Source organism: Trematomus bernacchii, unplaced genomic scaffold (genome assembly GCF_902827165.1).
Source record: "Trematomus bernacchii unplaced genomic scaffold, fTreBer1.1, whole genome shotgun sequence".
NCBI classification, from domain to species: domain Eukaryota; kingdom Metazoa; phylum Chordata; class Actinopteri; order Perciformes; family Nototheniidae; genus Trematomus; species Trematomus bernacchii.
Window position 1 is genome coordinate 904,993 of NW_022987724.1, and position 15,302 is coordinate 920,294.

At 41.8% G+C, this 15,302-nt stretch overlaps 1 protein-coding gene across 7 annotated transcripts in view; it reads left to right on the top strand.

Moving 5' to 3' along the window:
• The window catches only part of dctn1b (dynactin 1b), a 37,566-nt gene extending 22,543 nt beyond the window's left edge, over nt 1–15,023 (top strand). For 6 of the 7 annotated variants that reach the window (XM_034144501.1, XM_034144496.1, XM_034144498.1 and 3 more), the window contains 23 exons: nt 1,307–1,504; nt 1,830–2,034; nt 2,549–2,627; nt 5,100–5,259; nt 5,476–5,580; nt 5,927–6,118; nt 6,207–6,323; nt 6,516–6,668; nt 7,234–7,394; nt 7,623–7,791; nt 8,001–8,069; nt 8,152–8,364; nt 8,646–8,807; nt 8,933–9,064; nt 9,143–9,271; nt 9,364–9,506; nt 9,590–9,756; nt 10,120–10,131; nt 10,631–10,758; nt 11,390–11,576; nt 12,781–12,854; nt 13,014–13,103; nt 13,910–15,023. In XM_034144501.1, the coding sequence (XP_034000392.1) occupies nt 1,307–1,504; nt 1,830–2,034; nt 2,549–2,627; nt 5,100–5,259; nt 5,476–5,580; nt 5,927–6,118; nt 6,207–6,323; nt 6,516–6,668; nt 7,234–7,394; nt 7,623–7,791; nt 8,001–8,069; nt 8,152–8,364; nt 8,646–8,807; nt 8,933–9,064; nt 9,143–9,271; nt 9,364–9,506; nt 9,590–9,756; nt 10,120–10,131; nt 10,631–10,758; nt 11,390–11,576; nt 12,781–12,854; nt 13,014–13,103; nt 13,910–14,047 (3,183 nt within the window). In that variant the 3' untranslated portion in view covers nt 14,048–15,023. The remainder of the gene's footprint in view (nt 1–1,306; nt 1,505–1,829; nt 2,035–2,548; nt 2,628–5,099; nt 5,260–5,475; nt 5,581–5,926; nt 6,119–6,206; nt 6,324–6,515; nt 6,669–7,233; nt 7,395–7,622; nt 7,792–8,000; nt 8,070–8,151; nt 8,365–8,645; nt 8,808–8,932; nt 9,065–9,142; nt 9,272–9,363; nt 9,507–9,589; nt 9,757–10,119; nt 10,132–10,630; nt 10,759–11,389; nt 11,577–12,780; nt 12,855–13,013; nt 13,104–13,909) is intronic. The other variant, XM_034144497.1, reaches the window with a different exon arrangement.
• The last annotated feature ends 279 nt before the right edge of the window (nt 15,024–15,302 follow it).

The window sequence follows — 15,302 nt, forward strand, 5'->3', positions numbered from 1 at the left end:
TATCAAGAATAATAAGGAGGGCACATGAGACTGTGTTTTTGTAACACACCACAAATCAGTGTGTTAAATAAGCCAGGAGCAGACGAGCTGGATTTAAATCAGATGTGACATTTCCTTTGCTCTGCACAGCTGTCACAACATTTCTTTTTAAATCACAAATGAGATGCAGGCAAAGACCAAATTAAACATAACACTTATTCCAGTGTGATAAAATGAATAAAACACCATACGTCTTTGGTTAAGCAGACCATGGTGGTTTATGTCAGTTAAGCTTCACCTAGATGTCCGAATGTTATTTAATTTAATCCTGCAAAACTTTATTGTCTGTGAACTTTCCGTTAGTCCTAAACTGCGCACAGGTTGAATCGCAGAGGATAGAGAGAAGCAACATGTGGTTTCATTTTTAAGTTAATTGTCACGGGTTATCTCTTCATCACTTTGTAAGTCAGCTTCACTCTAGTGTTACATTTCAGGCGGTGATCCATATTTTATCCCCTCAGGAGGACGTTCCTATGGAAACAGAGGTGCAGTCATGTGGCGTGATGTTTTCTTTTTGCACTTGATATTAAAGTTTTTTTTTTTTCTCACTAACATTTTGACAAGCTGTCAAAGGTGTGACTGCCTGTCTTTAATTGGTGTGTGATATGGCTCTGTTCACAGGCTGGATTTCTGTATTGGAGGTTTAAATTTAGATAGTGTGAATGTGTCACACTCGATGAGGCATGTGTGTGTTTTGTCGCAGACTTTTCCCTTTCTACAGGTGGAGTCACTGCATGGCAAGGGAAATGAAAGCATAACAAGATGAAAGCTGTACCTTAGAGTTGAAGCTTTACACCTGTAGCAAAAACCCTGGTGAAAAGTCAAACATTTTCTGATAGGGACTTTGGGAGGTAAAGGAGGTGGAGGGGTCTATCAATGAAAGGGTTGCTGGTTTGATCCCCGGCCCCTGCTGTAAACATGCCTTGGGCAAGGTTCTGAAACCCAATGTGACCCCTTGTGTGGAAGCATCTGCATGTGTGTGTGAATGCTGACAAGTTGTAAAGAAGCTTTGAGTAGTTGCTAAGACTATAAACATACATACTGTAAATGTACACATTTAAGATATTATTTCTCCCTAAGTAAAGGATTTATTTGCAACAAACATCTCATATTATTCCTGATTTCAGAAGATAAATATATATATACAAATAATCCAAGATATTTTTGTCTGAATACTTTTTTTAATGTGTGATTACTAATTGAATCTTTCCTTTCCTTCATACCTCTTCCCATCCTCCATGCTGCGTCTCCTCTCCTCTGTCTCCAGGAGGAGGAGGCGCTGCGTCTGCAGGTGAAGGACCTCGAAGAGAAGCTGGAGACTCTGAAGATGAAGAGGACGGAGGACAAGGCCAAGCTGAAGGAGCTGGAGAAGCACAAGATCCAGCTGGAGCAGCTGCAGGAGTGGAAGACCAAGATGCAGGAGCAGCAGGCCGAGCTGCAGAAACACTTGAAGGAGGCCAAGAGGGTGAGGAGCAACGGTCAAATATATAAAATCCAGATATTTTTCTGGTTTCGCTTCAAATGGTTTTGTTATTATGTTTTTCATCTGACAAAAATGACTCTGGTCAAACTGGAGGATCATTTTTTTAAACTTTAATGAGATAAACCCACTATTTATTTTGAAGATTATTTTCTCCTTAAGGCAGAATGGGAACCCCACCCCAAACAGCAGCAGGAAAATAAATAAAATAATTAATTTAAATGAGAAATTAACTTATTAAGAACCACAGAAAAGGGCATTGATCTCAATAAAACCCACATTATAATGATACATAATCTTCTGTGTGTAGGAGGCTAAAGAAGCCCAGGAGGCGAAGGAGCACTACATGGAGGAGATGTCGGACACGGCGGATGCGATCGAGATGGCGACGCTGGATAAGGAGATGGCGGAGGAGCGGGCGGAGTCTCTGCAGCTGGAGGTCGACTCCATGAAGGAGAAAGTGGAGGAGCTCACCATGGACCTGGAGATCCTCAAGCACGAGATCGAGGAGAAAGGTAGGGATGACAATAAAACGAATTTGAAAATATTCAAGGTGTTGTCTTGTAAATGAACCCCTTTAATCTCAGATAAATGTATTTTTGTTTCTTGAGGATGTGCCATTTTTATTTCAAAGAATATTCTTGGTTTTTGGTCGTAGATTTGTGGGGTATTTCTTGTAAATGTCCCCATTTAATCTTGGATAAATATTTACTTTTTCTTCTATGTGCAATGTGCAATTTATTAAGAGAATAAATACATTTGGAAATCTAAATTTGTGATTTTCTTCACGTAAATTCACCTTTTTAATCTCAGAGAATATTCCAGTTTTCTCTCAAAAATGTGATTTTTCTTGCAAATTAACCACTTCAATTTCAAAGAATGTCCACGTTTTTTGGATCCTCTTGGAAGTGTCATTTGGTGGATGTAAACTCAAATGTGTTCTTTGTGTGTTTAATCGCTGCAGAAACAATAGGAAGAGTGTTGTTATGACTGTGGAGCTCAGATGTGTTTCTGGGGTTTCCCTCACAGGTTCGGATGGAGCGGCCTCCAGTTACCATGTGAGGCAGCTGGAGGAGCAGAACGGCCGACTGAAGGAGGCTCTGGTCAGGTGGGTGTGCTGATACCATCATTTTATGAACCACTATACTATGACTTTTTCATGGAGAAAATGACTATAACTTTAAGACATTAACTGGCCATACTATGCTATGACTTTTATTTGTTTAAAAACATACGTGCTTTAATATAACTTTTTTCCATGGACCTGGAGATCCTGAAGCATTAGCAGAAAAAAATGGTAGTTTTTGGGCACCTATGAGTTATATTGACTGTTCACCCTGCAAGAAAGCCACTTTCATGTATTTATTTGAACAAGGACCATGCATACAAATACATTAAAGGTGGGGTAGGTAATTCACTTCAGAAACACTTTTTGTTATATTCCATAGAATGCTCTTAAAGGTGGGGTAGGTAAGTTTGAGAAACCGGCTCGAGATACACTTTTTGTTATATTCCATGGAATGCTCTTAACATCCCGATAGCAATGAATATCTTAAATGCTTTGACAAAAAATCCATAAAAAAATGTCATCTGTGGAAGCCGTAATACTGTAAAAAGCACGACCAATCATTTTAGCCGGCCCGGCTAAAATAACTGGATGGCCTGCCTGCCTGTCAGCCTTCCATCTGTGCACAAACTTATCTCGTGCCCTCATTGGTCATGTGCGCGTTCGTGTGTGTTGGAGGAGGGGCTCTGTAAGGAAGTGGCAGATTTTTTCCGGCTGTGTATTTTCAAATTTTAGCGCACTCGAGCTGGTTTCTCCAAAATTACCTACCCCACCTTTAACATCCCGATAGCAATGAATACATTAAATGCTTTGACAATAAATACATTAAAAAATGTCATCTGTGGAAGCCGTGGCGCTGTAAAAAGCACGACCAAATCCAAAATAACTGGATGGCCTACCTGCCTGTCAGCCTTCCATCTCGTGCACAAACTTATCTCGTGCCCTCATTGGTCATGTGCGCGTTCATGTGTGTTGGAGGAGGGGCTCTGTAAGGAAGTCTGAAGGAAGGGGCAGATTTTTTTCGGCTGCGTAGTTTCAAATTCTAGCGCACTCGAGCCGGTTTCTCAAACTTACCTACCCCACCTTTAATCTCAGAAAAGAGAAGAGATCATAGATTTGAGCCAATAGTTAATTTCCATCTGCAGTCCTTATTGTGGTTTGACCATCTAGCTTAACTACAGAACTCCATATATACATATAAAACATATACTCTTATTTGATATACACTTCCAACACCAACACGACAAAGACCCACAGTCTTAACCTGTTAAACCCCACGGACCCGCCGAAGGGTCCGAAAATGCTACATCTGCTAGCACCAGTGTGATCTCTGAAGTGTCATTTATGAAACTATTAATGTTCCACACCCAGCTGACGGGAAGAAACTCAGCTAACTGACTATACGGAAAAAAAAAATAATAATAATAATAATTCCCACAAGAAGCCTTTCAATGAGCCCTTAGCAAATACGGACTAATGCTATTTCTGCTCATAACTCACAAAAATTATCATTTATAATTATACTTTCTGCACAAACAACACATCATCTGAAAGCTGAGATTCCACAGATTCCATGGGTATACACCCCATCACTGCAGGCAATAATTCACTGAGCTAGCAGCCAGAACATAGCAAATAAACAACATCAGTTTTCAAATCCATGACAATAATTAGCAGGTTAAATTTTACAATAATTTTATTTTATTTTTTTTATGGAATGAATAACTATAGTGATGATTCAATGTTATAAAATGATTTTTATAGTCTGGTACCTGAAAAAGGTCAAATGGCACTGATGGAACCAGATGTGCCCAAATGTGCCCAAAGCTTATTCCGTCTGGAACTTTTTTTTGCTAAACCTCTCTAAAAAGGTCAATTTTCACTTGTTTTGCCTCAATCTTGATACAGGGTACTTATTATATGTTATAATTTGGATTCCTAAAGCTTTTAGGCTACTAACCCATCATTCAAGGGTGGTTTTCACTATAAGTAATGGTTTTTCTTCAGGCGGAGGTAAGAATTTACACTTTTTTACTATGTTCCATCTGAATTCACTCTGACACAGAAACATCTATATTGATTCTGACACTTCTACATCCATCTCACAGATGTAACCTTGCTTTGAGAAAAAATATTATTAATTTAACCCTTTTAGAAGTGAAGTTATAGTCATTTGTTCTGGGCATGTCATTTTCAAGCCTGAAACCTTAAAAACATGCTTGGGGCTTAAATACAGGAAAACAAAACAGCTCTAACTCAGTATATTTAACCACGTTTAACATAAAGGAAATATGTTGAATATAAATAACCATACATCGTATATAACTTCTAATACAGTTCATCGTCCTTAAACAAACACAAAAATACAATTTATATAATGTGTATAAAGGCGACATTTTGTATGTCCTCTGTGTTTGTAAAACGTCACATGTTCAGTTTTTGTTTCTTAAAATCAATTGATGATTTAAAGATTGGATCCAGATGTCGATGGTTTTCTTTCCCGCTGTGTTTCAGGATGAGAGACCTGTCGTCGTCGGAGAAGCAGGAACATTTGAAGTTGCAGAAGCAGATGGAGAAGAAGAACGTGGAGCTGGACGCCCTGAGGGGCCAGAAGGAGAATCTGCAGGAGGAGAGGACGGCCGCGGAGAAGACCATCGACGAGCTCAAAGAACAGGTCGGCGTTTTTATATCTGCAGGACGCCAGAATCTGCCTCTTTACTGACCGTCACTTTGACTATTAGACAGAAATAGATATACTGTATTTATTACGAGTTATTTCCAGGAAATCAATGGTAATGGAAACGTTTAAAGCTGATGTTTCCATGCTGATATATGATGCCGAAGAGGCAAATAGTTCTTCCCTTTCTGATGATGATGAGCTCTGTTTCAGGTGGATGCGGCTCTGGGGGCGGAGGAGATGGTGGAGATGCTGACGGAGAGGAACCTGGACCTGGAGGAGAAGGTCCGGGAGCTGAGAGAGACCGTCACTGACCTGGTGAGAGATCAGTTCATTTAGTCCAGGGTGATCCAATTTATTATGACTGGAAAAGATACATTGGTGTATTTGAAAAATTACAAATCACTGTATGGGACCTGGGAGCTACATATAATTATTTCAATAGATTAGTATTATTTGTAGACTACTATGTTATTACTTTTAGTTTGTTGACATACTATACTATGACTTTTTTAAACTACAACCTTAATATATATAAATAAATCTATTTGAAAAGGCCACATACAGAAAAATAAAGAAACCCACAGAACTCAGGTCATCTCCAGAAAAGAATGTAGTTATTCATTCCAACTTTTTGTCCCTGCTTGTTGTCTCCTGTCGTCAGGAAGCCATAAACGAGATGAACGACGAGCTGCAGGAAAACGCCCGGGAGACGGAGCTGGAGCTGAGGGAGATGTTGGATCTGGGAACGGCGAAAATCAGAGAGTCGGAGAAACACGTTGAAGCTGCGCAGGAGACCGTGGCCGATTACCAGCAGACCATCAAGAAGTACCGCGAGCTCACGGCACACCTGCAGGTACAGAGGGAACGTTTAAAGTCAAGAACAAAGTTTAAATATGTGTTTCTGTGTAAATATTCTTCTTCCTCTGTTTGTGTTTCTGCAGGAGGTGAACAGGGAGCTGACCAGCCAGCAGGAAGCCTCCGCTGAGCTGCAGCAGCAACCGGCCCCAGAGATGTTTGATTTCAAGATTAAGTTTGCAGAGACGAAGGCCTACGCCAAGGTCAGAGACAAACACAGCTCTGTTAATAATGAAACAATAAATCAGCCTAAATATCCTGTTCCATCCCTCTTTGTTGCACTTTTTATCTCGAACTGTGCTTGTGTATCCTCCATTATGCAGGATCTGTATATTATTTGAAATGTCTGTATCCTGAGTTTTAAACACATGCTCTCTGTGTTGTGTTGTCTTTAGGCCATTGAGATGGAGCTGAGGAAGATGGAGGTGGGTCAGGCTAACAGACACGTCTCTCTGCTGACCTCCTTCATGCCCGAGTCCTTCCTACGTCACGGAGGAGATCACGACTGCATCCTGGTGCTGCTGCTCATTCCCAGACTCATCTGCAAGGTGAACACGCCACAGCTCACTCAGTAACATACATGAGGAACGTGCTAGAGTAAGCATGGTCCTGATTTATTTATTTTTTAAAACGATCTTATCGATCCCAATCGGAACAACAGGGTATTAAGGCCATTGTTATAGGAGGTGTTAAATATTGAGAAAAACTCACATCCTACAAGAAACTAATTATTATTATCTGAGATTAAAATCACATAATTGCTGCAAATCATAAATTACCTTTTTATGTAAATGTGCTGTATTTGAGTATTGTGTGTGTGTGTGTGTGTGTGTGTGTGTGTGTGTGTGTGTGTGTGTGTGTGTGTGTGTGTGTGTGTGTGTGTGTGTGTGTGTGTGTGTGTGTGTGTGTGTGTGTGTGTGTGTGTGTGTGTGTGTGTGGTGTGTGTGTGTGTGTGTGTGTGTGTGTGTGGTGTGTGTGTGTGTGTGTGTGTGTGTGTGTGTGTGTGTGTGTGTGTGTGTGTGTGTGTGTGTGTGTGTGTGTGTGTGTGTGTGTGTGTGTGTGTGTGTGTGTGTGTGTGTGTGTGTGTGTGTGTGTGTGTGTGTGTGTGTGTAGGCGGAGCTGATCAGCAGGCAGGCGCAGGAGAAGTTCGATCTGAACGAGAGCTCTGCGCAGCGGGCCGGGCTGAAGGGAGCGGCCGGAGAGCAGCTGAGCTTCGCTGGAGGACTGGTCTACTCTCTCAGTCTGCTGCAGGCCACGCTGCACAAATACGAGCAGTACGTATGAACAGAAATACACAGAGAGTCTGAGCACTGAGAGATGATGAACAAGATATCAATGCTTAATTCCACTTTATGCATCTATATTTGTAAACTTCCCTTTTTGAGAAATGTCTTTCCTTCTGTGCAGTTTTTTATGTGGAATTCTCTGCTGGAATATACAGATGTATTGCATCAGATGTAACTATCAATACAAATAGCAAATATCAATACTGTGTGTGTCAGGGCTCTGGCTCAGTGCGGTGTGGATGTCTATAAGAAGATCGGCACTCTGTACCCGGAGATGAGCGTCCACGAGCGCTCTCTGGACTTCCTGATCGACCTGCTGCACAAAGACCAGCTGGACGAGACCGTCAACGTGGAGCAGCTCACCAAGGCCATCAAATACTATCAGGTACACACACACACACACACACACACTCACACTCACACTCACACTCACACTCACACACACACGTAGGGGTGGGCGTGGAAAGATTAGAATGATCCTGCATGTTTTGTTCATTCTATAAAAAGCTTTAAAAACGACTGGTAGTCTTTAAACTCTCATATAACCCTGAACGTGAAGTTCTACTTTTTCCTACCAAATGTGTCCCTTCTCAGCACCTGTACAGCATCCACCTGGCGGATCAGAGCGAGGACTGCACCATGATGCTGGCTGATCACATCCGAGTGAGTACAACACATAGATAAGATCATAATAATATCTATATAATGTCCGTGTGTCTAACTGCTTCCTTGGTGTCCCCTTCAGTTTACCCAGAGTGCTTTGGACTGCATGTCGGTGGAGGTGGGGCGCCTGCGGGCGTTCCTGCACGCGGGCCAGGAGAAGTCGGGCCTGGCGGTGCTGCTGAAGGACCTCGAGACGTCCTGCAGCGACACCCGGCAGTTCTGCAAGAAGATCCGCCGCAGGATGCCGGGCACCGACGCTCCGGGGATACCGGCAGCACTCAGCTTTGGACAACAGGTAACCACGGAAACCAAACACTCAACCTCGTGCAGAACGGTCAATTTTTTAATGACAAACTCTTTTATCACATTTAGCTTTTTTTATGACATTTGATTTCTTTGTCCCTTTTTGCATAATGACTTTCTCTATGACACTTAAGTCAAAGCTTACATTGGTGTAAAATATTCTTTTTGTTGCAAATGACCAATAAGAATTCTAGATTATTTTTAAATGTTGTTTTAAAGTTATGTAAAAGCTCTATAAGTTAGTTTGACTAAACTAAGTGGTGTTGTGGTCAGGTGTGCGACACGCTGTCAGACTGCAGGAAGCACCTGACCTGGGTGGTGGCGGTGCTGCAGGAGGTGGCAGCAGCCGGAGGTCAAATGGTGTCTCCTCTCGGGGAGCAGGAGGGACTCGCTGCCGTCAAACTGGAGGACGTGGCCTTCAAGGCCGGAGAGCAGGTATTCAAAATGTTGAATAGCAGTTATTGCTAATGAAATGCCTTTTCAGATGTTTCTTTAATACCTTTAGTGTCGATTCAAAGTAAGGAGTCTTCTGGAGTAATGACCATCACCGTTATTTTCAGATCTATGGCTCTCAGGGCGTTAACCCCTACGATAGTCTGCGGCAGTCCTGTGGCATGGTCATAGCCACCATGAACAAGATGGCCACCGCCATGCAGGAGGGAGAATACGACTCAGAGAGGCCTCAGAACAAGGTGTGTGTCACTGTGCAAATGTCTTGTTTCTCACCTCAGCATGAATGGAGCATGAGCTGATGTTTCTCTGTTTTTCAGAATCCTCCTCCTGTGGATCTGCGGGCGGCCGCTCTTCGTGCTGAGATCACCGACGCTGAAGGTCTCGGCATGAAGCTGGAGGACAGAGAGACGGTCATCAAAGAGCTGAAGAAGTCTCTGAAGATCAAGGTAAACACACCGAGAATAAAAACCCGTCGACTGTGGAACACTCTTATTTCCATTCTGTTTTTCAATGCGTGAAACCCTGTGTGTGTGTTCAGGGCGAGGAGCTGAGCGAGGCCAGCGTGCGGCTCAGTCTGCTGGAGAAGAAGCTCGACAGTTCGTCCAAAGACGCAGACGAGCGCGTTGAAAAGATTCAGACTCGACTGGACGAGGCCCAGACGCTGCTGAAGAAGAAAGAGAAGTGAGACCTCTGACCTCAGAACTCAGACAGGAAGTCGTGTTTTATAACAGATCCTCAGCTGAGAGATGTTTCTTTATCTGCAGGGAGTTCGAGGAGACGATGGACGCTCTGCAGGCCGACATCGACCAGCTGGAGGCAGAGAAGGCGGAGCTGAAGCAGAGAATCGGCAGCCAATCAAAGGTCGGCCCCGACGGGCTGAGAGGAGCCTCGCCCTCAGGGATCGCCTCCATCGTCAGCGGAGGGACCGGAGGTGAGAGACACAGAAAACATGTTTTTATTATTTAATAGTTAACATTTTTATCTTTTAGCTGTTTTTTTGTAAAGAATAGGGCTGCACACATTATCCACATTCTATCAAAATTACAATGTGGACTAACGTAATATTCAAACTGCAGGAAGCACAATATTTTTTAATGTGTTTAAATGTCATTTTGATGAAGTGTTGTGGTGATGCAGAGACATCCCTTCCTACAAATCTACAGACAAATCAAAACATTTTAATATCTTTTTAAATGATGATGAGAATTATGATTTTTTTCTCTAATATCAATATTTGAAGTCCTCTTTTTCACCCTAACAACCATTGACCTCAACTTTCCCTTCCCTCCTGCAGAGGAACAAAAAGGTATCTCCTGCTTTTACTGGCTGCTGTTGTTCATCATGCATGCTATTCTTTCTTAGATTGTGCATGGTTTGATGGATGTGAAATACAACATGCATGGTCTATTCAGGGCAAGTCTTAAAAAGCAAATAATTCTGATCCTTTAAAGATCGCTACTGCCGTTTCTTCATACACGACGAAGACCAAGTTTGATCGAGGAATGAGCATTATATGTCGTATTTAAAAAAAGGTCTAAAATGTATCTTGTTGAACACTGGTATTAAACAGTTAATACAAGTTTTTAGGTGTAAATGATATCTATTCATATGATAGTCATCCCATTATTCTGCATCCTCCAGCATGAACTTCCTCTGCTATATGGTCACAATGCATATTAACAAAAATGTTGTAACCTGTTTTTCATTTGAACTGAGAATACAAACACTAGCTGAGGTTGTTTACTGAATGTGAAATGAAGGTAAGGGTGCAGTCAGGTGTGAATAACGTGTCTCTCGCTCCGCAGCGAACATGATGTTGGCCGTCGGCTCGGCTTCAGGTCTGCAGGTGGTCGACTCCCCGCTGCTGAGTCAGCAGATCGACGCTCAGAGACTCTGCATCAAACACCTGAAGAACGAAAACAACAGGCTGAAGGTACAACACCACTTTCTACATATTTACATGACATTATATTTGATTTCAATCTCAGTCACATTTACTTTAAAGGGGACCTATTATGTAAAAACCACTTTTTCATGTCTTTTCTACATTAACATGTGTCCCCTCTGTTTAAAGAGATTCTGAAAGTTTCAAGAAAAAAGATTCTCTCTTTTTGTCCTGATCCATTTATATAAAAACCTGTCTGAAAATGAGCTGATCAGATTTTGGCCACTTTATGATGTCATAACGATGTGTTGGCTTGTGTAACCATTAGCCAATCACCAACCAAGGTAACCCCCCTCCCCACCTTATCACCTGAATCTCCTCCTAGAGCACCATTGTGTTCTTTTTAACCAAATATCTCTGAGGGGCGTGGGGAGGGGCTCCTTATTTTCATCTGAAGTAACAGACAGAGAATCAGCACTTTTGAAACAGGGCTGAAACAGAGGGGATTATGGGATGCTGCAATGATCTGTTTGGAGTTTGGAGCCAAACACTTCAGAGACATGTTTTGCATATATCTGAGACCTATAATATATTGATGAAAAACAGTATAATAGGTGACCTTTAAGCATTTAACTATTGTTACATGAGGATTTATTGTGTCCACATGTGCCCCCTGCAGGCGGAGAAGATGCGCGCTCAGCTGGCCTCTCTGCCCCCCCTCCACGTTACCAAACTCCCCTCTGGAGAGGGAGGTCGTCCTGAGGTTCTCTCCAGCGCGCTGTACCGCAAAACAGACCAGCTGCTGGGGACTCTGCTGCAGATGAGCGCCAACGTGAAGGTGGTGGACATCACCGGGAAGTCTCCAGGTACAGAATGAACAGAATTGAAAACATTGTTCCTGTCCACAACAGTTTTACAATTAAAGTTTGATTCACCCTTAAGAAATCCAGATGAGAGAAATTAAATAAAATAGTTAAATGTTGATAATCACGTAGGTTGACAGACAGAGATAGACAGACTAGGAGTGCTTCCATCCACCTGTTCCTGTGCTTTTTTGTATTTTGTGCGGAGAAACAGCAGTAGCTTGCGAAAGCTTTTTTTCTTGGTTGAGGTGGAAGGAAAATAAATGTGATGAAGTAACATTTATACAGATTTAGGGAATAAACGCTGACATGTCATCTGATGAGGTCAAAATCAAGACACCAACCCATATTTCCTATTTCATTTGAGTTTTATTCATCTTCCACTGGTGCCAGTTAATTACGATACCTTGTTTGACCCTTTTCTTCTGTAATGCTATATTGGGTTTATATTCAGGGTATATGCAGGAATCCTGAAGTCAAATGTAAAACCCTTTTAAGACCTTTTTTAAGACCCTTTCCATACATTTTAAGACCTCATCGCCACTTTGAGTTCTAACCGGTTACATTGGCGACACACTTTACCTCACATTTACTATATACAGTATGGATTGTCCTTCCTCCTTATCTTCCAACCATTTGCACGCAGACTTGCATCCCCATAACGATGTTGTTTAACAACCGGCGTAAACGGGCCTTCGCGCTATCAAGCAGTGAGCGTGCGATGTCCTGTTCAGATGACGTCAAACCCAACGGGATGCCATAAATAAACTACACAGAATCACACTACACACCTACGCAATGATTACATTCAGGCAAACTGTAGAATACAACCTCTTTGGACAATTTATATACTTATTGAAAACAAGCTACAAAATGTAATACCTTGGAAAATGCCGTTTAATACTTTTTAATAGCCTTAATTTTCGCTAAATTGATTTATCAACTTTTAATACTTTTTAAGACCCCGCGGACACCCTGATATTGTATGGATGAACTAACTCCTTATAATAGTAGTGGATAGAAACAGAAACTTTTTACAATTCGTAAAGATGGAAACCTGGCTACAGACGGATCTGAGTGCAGTGGTACTTTTGTGAGATTGTTAATCGCTTCTTTATAAAAAAAAGTATAATCACGGTTTGAAAGCAGTTGCACACAGTGTAACCCCCTGTATGAATTACACATATTTTTTGTATTTGTCCTGCAGTGACACCTGGTGCTCAGCTGCTGGAACAAACGGCTAGATTACAATCACTGAGCGACACTCTGGGCAGACTGAAGGTAAACACACTGATAGAAAAAACTAAAATCCACAGAAATGTAATTCAACTTTCATTCAAACAGGAGAATATATTACTGTAAATATGAGTACATGCCTCCACCCTTCATTGACTCACCCTACAGGCTGATTAAGTTGAAACTTCCTCTCTTTTCTCTCAGGATGAAGTAGCAGAGCACGTCGTCCACCAGCAGCCTGGAGCTCGGGTCTCGTCTGATTTCGCGACGTTCCCCTCAACTTTGTTTGTTAAAGTAAGAGCTGCAGACGCACCGCAACACTTGCTGTTATTTAGCATTTTGTCTGGCGTTGGGATTCATAAAGGAGGGTTAACCAAAGCTTTAAGTTGTCACAGTGACTATTTTAAAGCTGTATCATCAATACCCATTGTTTTTGACAACAATATCAAATATAGAAAATATACAACGCTTCTCCACCTGGTATTTCTTTGTTAATAGAGCACCGTTAGAGGTCTCAAAGGTCACCTATTATGCAAAATCCACTTTTTCATGTCTTTTCTACATCAACATGTGTCCCCTCTGTGTAAAGAGACTCTGAAAGTTTCAGGAAAAAAGATTCTCTCTCTTTTTGTCCTGATCCATTTATATAAAAACCTGTCTGAAAATGAGCTGATCAGATTTTGGCCACTTTATGATGTCATAACGATTTTTTGGCTTGTGTAACCGTTAGCCAATCACCAACCACGGTAACCCCCCCCCCCCCACCTTATCACCTGAATCTCCTCCTAGAGCACCAATGTGTTCATTTTAACCAAATATCTCTGAGGGGCGTGGGGAGGGGCTCCTTATTTTCATCTAAAGTAACAGACAGAGAATCAGCACTTTTGAAACAGGGCTGAAACAGAGGGGATTATGGGATGCTGCAATGATCTATTTGGTGTTTGGAGCCAAACACTTCAGAGACATGTTTTGTATATATCTGAGACCTATAATATATTGATGAAAAACAGTATAATAGGGGACCTTTAAAGTACAGAGTCAGGTAGGCTGAAGTTAAAGGGTCTCACCTCTCTCCACTCTGAATGTTTCCCTCTCTCCAGGCGAAGGAGGAGCGGCAGGGCGACACGGTGCTGGTGGGCCGGGTCATGGTGCCGTGTTCCCGCGGTCAGGAGCAGGTGCACCGCCTCGTCCTGTCGCAGAGTCAGCTGCATCGAGTTCACAGTCTGCTGCGCACCTGAGCTCCACCTGAGCTCCACCCTGCCTGCTGCACCCCCCCCCAACACCCCCCTCCTCCGCTGAGACCAGGGTCCACTGCAGGACCAACAGGGGAGAAACCAGGAGGTACTTCAAGAGGAGAGAATCTTTATCTTCTGTGAAAAGCACGCTGATCTGTGACAGTGTGACGGCTAGTCTGAGACCAGTTTGATCTCAAGATCACTCTGGGTATAATTTGAATTGTTTCAGTCGTTTTTAAAGCAAAAAATGTAGTCATTCACCTATTTCTGCTTTTTAAAAGTGACTTGTCTTATATGACAGTGAGCTGAATGTCATTGGGTTTTTGACAGTTGGTCAAAAAAAATCAGAAGAAGCCGATAAAGATTTTGGTAAATTACATTTTTCTCAATTTCTCAACAAAACGATTAACCAAGAAAATGATCTTGTAAACATACCTACCAATTTCTGAAAATGTTCAAACTAAATCTGCTTAAAATTCTGAAAACATGTCCATCAAATTAGCTTTAAAGAGTGATATTACCACAAATATTATCTTTGCCAAATGAAAAATGAAAACAGTTGTAACTTCAGATCTTTCTGTCATTGGTCTCGATCCAATATCAGATTTGACTGAATGTTTTCCGAAGTGACTCTTTTATCGAACTGCTCTCTGACTGCTGCCGGGCAAACTGTAACTGATACTGAGTCACGACTACATATAGATTATTGTACCTGCGCTGCTGCATGCTGCCCAGACTCACTGAGTTTCTTTGTTGCGTAGAATATTTATGAGACTCCCGTTTGGCCCGGTGTGGATCCTGCACAGTGTCGTTTATCATTCAGCCAAAACACCAGATGATGCTCCATGTTTCTGTGTTACAGCTGCACAGTATTAGAAGGATCATGTTGTCAACTTTTAATCACTCGTGTGCTCCATTTTTATAACTTTACTGTCTAAAGGGAAGAAGGAAATGGTAAATAATAAATTATGAAGTCGTTGATATTTTACTGTGGTTTGATCAAAGACACTTTTTGCACATAACAGGAAAAACAATAAAGGAAAACAAATCCTGCACGTTGAATTTACTTAGATTACAGTTACATGCAACTACAGACATTGTTGTATTTCCCTCTGTGGTTTGATTTAAACCTAGTGGACTGCACAGACTTAAAAAAAGATGATTTACCTCAAGGGATTAAATGTTGAAAATGATTGTAATGTTTATTTAAAGCATTATATGGCTTCAATTATTCAGTATTTATTACACTTGTGGTGTA